Raw genomic sequence first — 8,238 nt, 5'->3', positions numbered from 1 at the left:
TTTGTGAGTTGGTCTCAGGTACTAAGTGATCTTTGGAGGACATAGCTCAGTGATGAATGGAAAGAAGCATGTGAGAGAGCTGAGAGAAGTGTTTAAGGCCCGAAACGTTTAAGTCCCATCTACTGCGGGATGGGTGCGCGGGTCAGAAAAGAGGGAGCTAGGCCGCACGACTATTCGGAATTTACTCCGGCCTGGGCGTGCGACCTAGGAGCGTAGACGCTGAGCCGCACCAAAAAGAAGAAGGCCGAGGGTTCTAAGTGTTAAACCGTGCGACCTGGTGCTGCGGCCTGAAACCCAAGGAGTCTAAGTCGCACGATCGTTCGGAATTTACTGCGGGATGGTTATGCGGCTCAGAAGAACGATGGCCAGGCCACACAGAAAGAAGGGAAACCCAAAATGCCTAAGTCCCAGAAGCTGCGGGATAGGAGTGCGGGTCAGAAGAAAGATGGCCAGGCCGCAGAAAGACTCGGAATTTACTCCGAGATGGTTGTGCGGGTCAGAAGAACGATGGCCAGGCCGCACAGAAAGGAAGGAAACCCAAAATGCCTAAGTCCCAGAAGCTGCGGGATAGGAGTGCGGGTCAGAAGAAAGATGGCCAGGCCGCAGAAAGACTCGGAATTTACTCCGAGATGGTTGTGCGGGTCAGAAGAACGATGGCCAGGCCGCACAGAAAGGAAGGAAACCCAAAATGCCTAAGTCCCAGAAGCTGCGGGATAGGAGTGCGGGTCAGAAGAAAGATGGCCAGGCCGCAGAAAGACTCGGAATTTACTCCGAGATGGTTGTGCGGGTCAGAAGAACGATGGCCAGGCCGCACAGAGAGGAAGTTGGGGAGAGTTCCATGAACTGCACAGCCTTGGTCGCATATGGAACCACTTGGGTAGATCTTGACGACGGGAGTGATGAAGCCAGCCACCATTCTTGGGAAACACCGTCAGGCCACACATCGAACCCCTCCTACTCATTGGGGTCTGATTTCAACAGCCACTAGGTAACACTCAAAACCTTGTAAATAGCATGTAGACTTTCTTTTCCTTTTGCATTTTGCTTGTTTGCTTTGGTTTCACTTCTTTCTCATACTTTTATAACACAAGGGACTGTGTTATTTAAGTGTGGGGGAGGAGTTTCATCCTTTACTAACCATGTTTTCTATTTTCTCATTTTACACTTTGAGTCTTGAGTCACATTCTAGTTGCATAGTCATCTAAGTGCATATAAAAACCAAAAAAATGGAAAAATCTGAAAAATTTTCACAAAAAAATGATCATGTAGTTGCATTCTCATTTTTAGGATTGAGTCTAGATTGCATTTGCATATAGGTTGCATCTTGCAAGGAGTAATGATAGGTTTTCTAGAGAGTACATCACTTTGAGAACTTGAATTGAATATGCTTGTGAATCTTTTTCTATGCTTGCAAAGTCTGAAATGATTTGAATCTGAGAAGCAAGTTTGAATTAAACTCAACTCTAATTAAGTGGGAACCTTGAACTTGACTTGAAAATATCTTGTGATGCATTGTTTGAAAAAGCTTGTGGATACCAATATACATACTTGAGCTAGAACCACTGTTTTTACCACTCTTTTCCTTAGCTCAAGTAACTGAATCCACATCATGGATCAGTTCCCATACCTTGAACCCATCCTTCTTTTAAGCCAATGTTTGTGTGAGAATTGAAAGGCCACCTTGGATCAAACTTAGCAGAAAGTGTTAGGTTTAGAGCGACAAGGGCAGGTCTCATTGAGTGCTGTGTTCCAACATCAAGGAACTGAGAGTTTTGGCGAGGAATAAGTGTGGGGGAAAAGACTTTTTGGTGAGTGGAAAAAGGTGAGATGAGTGGAAAGAGAGAGTGAAAATAACTAGGGGAATGAAAGAAAAAGAAGTCAGTCTTGGTGTTTTGAGAAAGTGAGCTCTGGTTTGTTGAAAAGAAAAATCTAGCCTCTAAGTGAAAAAGAAAGAAAAGAAGCCAAAAGCTCAAATGTTTTGATAAGAAAGAAAGAAGAGGCTAGAAGTTGTAAAAGAAAAAGAGCTGTGTAAAGTTTGAGTTCCAAGACTTGAGAGTGAAAGTGAAGAACAAATCCCCTAGTGAGAGAAAAATGAGTGTGAAAAGTGAGGTCTTTGAGCAAGAGAGGAAGCTTTGAGTAGAGGGTGGGGAGTGATGAGTCTTTGCCCTTGTATGCATAGGTTGCTTTTTACCTTTAGCATTCTGCCAAAGTTTGATCATTCATAGAGAGATCCCTTTGCTGCATTTAACCCACTTGAACACTGATGAGATCATTTTAATCTCATAGCCTCTCCCTAGCCAAGCCAGCTTGTTTAAACCTTGCATCATGAGATCCACCTGATAAAAGCTTAATGAATGTGAAAGAGTTGAGAGAGAGAAGAACTTGTGGAGATTCCTTGCTGAGTTGACATATATCTGAGTATGGCTTTGCATTGCATAATTGAGCATGAACTTGAATTCTCATTGTGATCACTTCTCTCAAAAAGAAAATGTGAACTCCCATTGCATACAACCTCTTTCTCTCATTTGCTCTTTTTGCTTGAGGACAAGCAAAGGACAAGTGTGGGGGAGTTGATATGTTCATAATTTGCATCATTTAGGTTGCATAAATCATTCCAAATCATGTTTTATTTCATGTATTTTAGGTCCTTAGGGTTTGTTTTAGAACTTAGGAGATGCATTAGGTCCCAATGAGTCTTTGCATGTTTTGAGTGTCTATCAGGTGATTATGGAGCTGAAAAGATGAATCCAGGAGGTGGAATGGTGAGCAGAGCTTGAAAAAGTGGAAAACTTGAGCCTATGGAGGTTATCGGCCATTCTCGCTGGCCAGGAAGGTTTTACCGGCCATTTTCATGTACCGCGGGAAGCTTTACCGGCCATTTTCACGTACCGCGAATTAAGTATATCGGCCAAAATCTCCGGGTGCGAACGAGTCTCAGAAATCACCTGTCCGGGGAGCCTTCCGGTCCGATTCAGATGGCGGGTCCTTCATAGAAGTTGGAGAGCATTGAACCACGGTCTCATAGCAATTGGAATCGTAGAATTCGGACGCGTGAGCAGAGAGATAAGCTCGTCGGAAGAAACCCCTGTCTCGCAGGTATTCCGGACCGAGCAGATCAGTTCTGAAGGATGCGAAGGACGGTGCACTTCCAGGCCGATTCAGCTTCCGGGTCCTTCATGAGAATCAGAGACATTTGAGTCTTCTTTCCAGAACGTCCAAGAGCATTCAATTCGGATCTATGAGCAGGAAGATACGGCCTCCGGAATGGACACATGTCTAGACGCCTCTCTCTGGTCGTATACATGCACTGCAAAGATGTGCCCTCCAGGAAGCCTTCCACCTCCCAAGCACTGAAACTTCCTTCACAAAAGTTGGAGATAAATGAGTCCTCTGTCTTCTGCAACCGAAATCATTCAATTCGGACAAGTATCACAGGAGTTACACTCTCCGGAATGCGAAGTGATCTAAGCTGCTCTGGATGCTGCGAGATGGTCTTGCGACTTGGTTAACCCGCAGGCCTGAAGATGAACGCCTGAATGCTGATGCTGCGAGTTGAAATGTGCGGGTAAACTATCACTGGAAGAGGTCTGGAGCTCCCGAGCAAGAGAAATGCTAAGTCCACAATCGTGCGACTTAGGCATGCGAGTCATCCGCGCCTGGATCTATGCCGCACGATCACTCGGAATTCACTCCGACTTGAGCCTGCGACCTAAGTGCAATAGAGACCAACCCGCACAGTTTCTACATCCCCCAGAAACCGGCTCAGCCCTGCGAGTTGGAGAGGAAGGAGACCATGCCGCAGAAACACTCGAAATTTACTCCTAGATAGGCGTGCGGCTCCGACAAGGCGATTCAAGCCTCACAAGACAAGTCTTCATCTACTGCGACTTAGGTGTGCGGCCTGGGACATACTGAACCGACCCGCAGCTTTTCCCACTTTATCCATTAAAGCCGGGTCAGGACCCGGTTTGTTCCGGGCTGACCCGGTTCGTTTTTAAGAAGGTATAAATACTTTTTAGGGTTTTTTGGGGGAGAACTAAGTTTTATTCCCTTTGTCTCTTGCCTCTTTTGTGAAAAGACTCCATTAAGAAGAGAAATATCTATTTTTGAGTGTTTAATCAAGAGAGTTTTAAGAGATCTGGGTGTTTAAAGCTGTTTACTTTTGAATCTATCATCTCTATCTCCATTTCTCATCATTAATCATGCTAATCTTCTCAACTTGCAAAGGTTTAAGAGAGATTAGTATGATTAGTGAGTAATCCCATATTAAGGTCTTAGATATGTAGATTAGGGTGCTTAAGTGGTAGATTAGCGAGCTTAGGGGTTAGATCATGCATATTCCATTCTCTACAACTTGTTCTCTATGCTAGATCCATACAAATCATATGTGGTCTAGATTCTGGGCATTTCATGCACCAAAAGTGTTTGATGAAATGCCTGAACCAAAGTTGTTAGAGGTTTAAGTGTTATTCATCATGGGAATGATTGTTTATATGCTTAAATGACAGATTAAACTGATTCTTAATGCTTGTTAACTCATGTTTCACTGATGATGATTGGGTTTGAAACTGATTTAGCATAGGAGTTAATGCCTTCATGAGAGGATTAACTTAGTTAGAGATGTTTATGTTAAATGGCTTGCTTGATCATATGATTCATTAGCTCATTAGTTTATCACTGAAGGCACCCTAATCCACTATCATGTCTAAGACCTTTCTTATCATCATTCATACATTCTCATCATTTGTCATTGTTTAGTTCTTGTTTAAGCATTTCATTAATCCTTAATCCTGTTTAAGTTTGTAGTTGTCTCTAGATTAATCAAAACCCACTCTTGTTTGCTTGAATTAAGAACTTGATCATATAGCTTAGTGTCTAACACCACATCTGGATTGATAAACCTCTTTGTGCTACATTGACAAGGGGATTGATAGCCCTGAGACCATAAAAAGTCCTATCTATCACCCGACCTATAAAATCTTCATAAACAATAAAAACTAAACTATATTAACATCAGCGACATAATAATAACGAAATTCAATATCTAAATCGAAAATAAACACACCAAAGAAATAGTCATCATCATGGGCACGATCCAATATCCTTTGAAAATCAACGAAGTCAAAATAAGCGTTTTCACTCCACGTGAAGTCTTATCAATGATAGTTGATGGTATGAACAATATTTTGTATCTATGAGAAATCAGTCTACAACTATCCTCACACTTGATAACAGAAAAACGACTGATAATGATCCAACTACCAACATCTATGCGAGACGCTGCAACATCGATCTCACCATCTCTAACAGTGGCCTGAATTTTAACACCCTGTGAATAAAACAGTCAATTAGACATCAACACAATTTTATAATAATTTTTCTCATAATATAATAAATACTTGTTCATCCGATAATATGAGCTCCAGGGAAGAACGTTTCAAAATTAGCATATGCACCCACGTCTGTAAAACCTTAACAAAGATAGTACAACCATCTTTGGAAGGTCTCTAACGGGACACACACCCTCCAAAACACATTGAACCAAGAGAAACTGTATAAGTACACACCAAATTCTGGTATCCCGATATACTAATATTCTTTTCGATGAGTATATCATTCGGTTCGACGTTTTGGTGATCCTCACTATCATCGTCACTCTCAGTCTCATCATCCAACATAACATCTTCATCATCATCCTCATCATCATCAGTCGAATCAGCATCGTCATCATCTTCATCTTCATCATCACCACTATCACCTTCCGAGTTATCACTTGAACCATCAGATCCTTCACAAGACTCACCGTCGTCAATAAAATCATCTTCAGAATCATATTCATCTGTTTGGTCCATATCATCGGTATCATCATGCGACTCAGCATCAGACCCCATGTAATCCTCAAAACCATAATCATCATCAGTATCACGGCCAGATAGCACCTCGGTATTATCAGACTCATTATCTTCTGCATAGATAAACATATGAAAAAACAACGTATTTAGAATTTAAAATAAATATTAAAATAAGGGAAAAAATGGTGCTCAATCAAAAAACAAACCATTGAAACCATTAGATTTTTTATTTATAATCCAAGCCTTCCTCGCAAAATCCCAAAGAAAGGTCTTGTGAGCATGATCGCTCGAATTAACATGATCAGAACCTAAATGCACAAAACGAACATCAGAACAAACATAAACACATATAAAAAATTTAATATACATCATTAACAAAATTATATTACAGGAAGAGCAGAAATACCTCCTTTGATCAAAAACTTCTGATCAAGAATAGATATATAATACGCAGAATCAAGATCTATATAAAAAATGAATACGTTCGTAGATTAATACATAGTAAAGATACGAAATTGTAAGATTAAGATACAACACTACGAAAGGTACAAAATTGTAAGATTAATATACAGTACTACGAACCTTCGATTACAGGATTATATGTCTGCAAGGTCCACTCGTCGATAGCAAGATCCATAAGTAACTTGCATGGATAACCTAAAAATACAAAATAATTACTAATAAGTATTATAACTTGCATGAATAACCTAAAAAAGCACAACAACTTTTTTTGTGATATCGACGAAAACGTATGGAGTTACGTAACGATAATCAGATATCTCTTTTTGATCCATATCCTGGCGATATGAATTCAACATAGATCTTAACTCGCGAGCATAAGCCTGGTTATCAAAACCTATGGACGAACAAAATTTTAGAATCATTAAAAACGTAGAGAGCATATATATTATTATTAATTTGAGGAGATCTAGATATATACCCGAAGCAGTAGACGAAACTTCCCAAGTAATCATGACTTTCGATGGATGATCAAAGTTGTACTTAGACGAATACATGGTTAGGTTTGCATGCAAATAGACAAACATGATAAATCTTTTTTAAAGAGATCCAAAAAGTTAATGCTATTATAAAAACCCTAGCAAAATAAACACAGAACTCTAACAGAGAAACTAAACTGTAAATTATGAGACGATTGTTTTAAAACACTCATATTTATACGTGTAAACAACCTAGGGTTTATTTTTTATGAAAAATACTAAAAGATAATTCTTGTTTTATATACGATATTATCTTCCCATGAATTTAATAGTTTTTAACTATAAAAAATGTAAAGATTCCATTCTAGATAATAACAAAGGAAATTATGACATATTTCCGTTTGCAAAATATTTAAAACACTCATATTTATACGTGTAAACAACCTAAGTTTATTTTTTTATGAAAAATACTAAAAGGTAATTCTTGTTCTATATACGATATTATCTTCCCATGAATTTTATAGTTATTAACTATAAAAAATGTAAAAATTCCATTCTAGATAATAACAAAAGAAATTATGACATATTTCCGTTTGCAAAATATTTAGCAAATTAAAATTATTTCCAAACATTGAATTATAACAAAAATCTAAAAATTAAAAAAAATCTAACTCCATGACTCAAACCCGTGAGCTTTCGCTGAACGGACAAAGCACCTAACCAACACAGCTACCATCTCATTCAGTGTAAATGATATATTGGAAGGTATGTATAATGTTTCTGTATTTCCACGTAGAGTAACCAATCGCCAAAACCCTAGAACAAAACGTAAAAAAAAAATAGTAAATGAATATAAGCGGAGGCAGAAAATATTTATTTATATAGAAAACGATTCCGGGTTTATGTGTTTCCTTATTTATTTGTTTATTATTGATGTGATCAACTATTTCTTTATAATAATCACAAACATGGGTTTGTGCTCACTTTTCTCTAGATCTGATCCACGATTGGTTAAAAAATGATTTAAAAAGAGAGAAATTTAGAAAAAAAAAACACAATTAAATTAGTCTAAGATTCGAATTTGCTACGTATGAGATAAGAATTCGGATCACTAACCATTGTAGTTTGTGTTATTTTTTTGTTAACCAATCAGCAGTTAAATATATATATTTTTATTGTCGACAAAAAATGGTATTATGCCATATATTTTCTGTGTGCTCTACTCTATGTTTTGTTGTGTATTAATTATGAAATATTTCCTTTTAATCAGATTTTCTTTTTAATTGCAGAATAATCAACTGACCAGTTATAATAGAGTATTTTCGTTAATGGCATAAGTGTAATTTAACATCTTCTACCAAAACGACAGAAAAAATAATAATAATTAATTTATATCAACCAATCAAAATAAAACATTAGCTGACCAATCAGAACATAAGAATTTCATT

General features: G+C 38.3%; 1 protein-coding gene across 1 annotated transcript; it reads right to left on the bottom strand.

Annotated features, from left to right (window-relative positions):
* Positions 1–5,507: 5,507 nt before the first annotated feature.
* Positions 5,508–6,868, bottom strand: LOC112088900 (protein PFC0760c-like). The gene is made up of 6 exons (XM_024159305.1): positions 6,793–6,868; positions 6,619–6,708; positions 6,435–6,509; positions 6,259–6,315; positions 6,059–6,160; positions 5,508–5,965 (listed from the first exon to the last, which is right to left on the bottom strand). Exons 1-6 carry the CDS (start codon positions 6,866–6,868, stop codon positions 5,508–5,510), a joined length of 858 nt encoding a protein of 285 aa, XP_024015073.1.
* Between the last annotated feature and the right edge of the window lie 1,370 nt (positions 6,869–8,238).

Source organism: Eutrema salsugineum, unplaced genomic scaffold, assembly GCF_000478725.1.
Source record: "Eutrema salsugineum unplaced genomic scaffold, Eutsalg1_0 scaffold_8, whole genome shotgun sequence".
Classification (NCBI taxonomy): Eukaryota; Viridiplantae; Streptophyta; class Magnoliopsida; order Brassicales; family Brassicaceae; genus Eutrema; species Eutrema salsugineum.
This window is presented reverse-complemented; position numbering and strand designations above follow the sequence as displayed.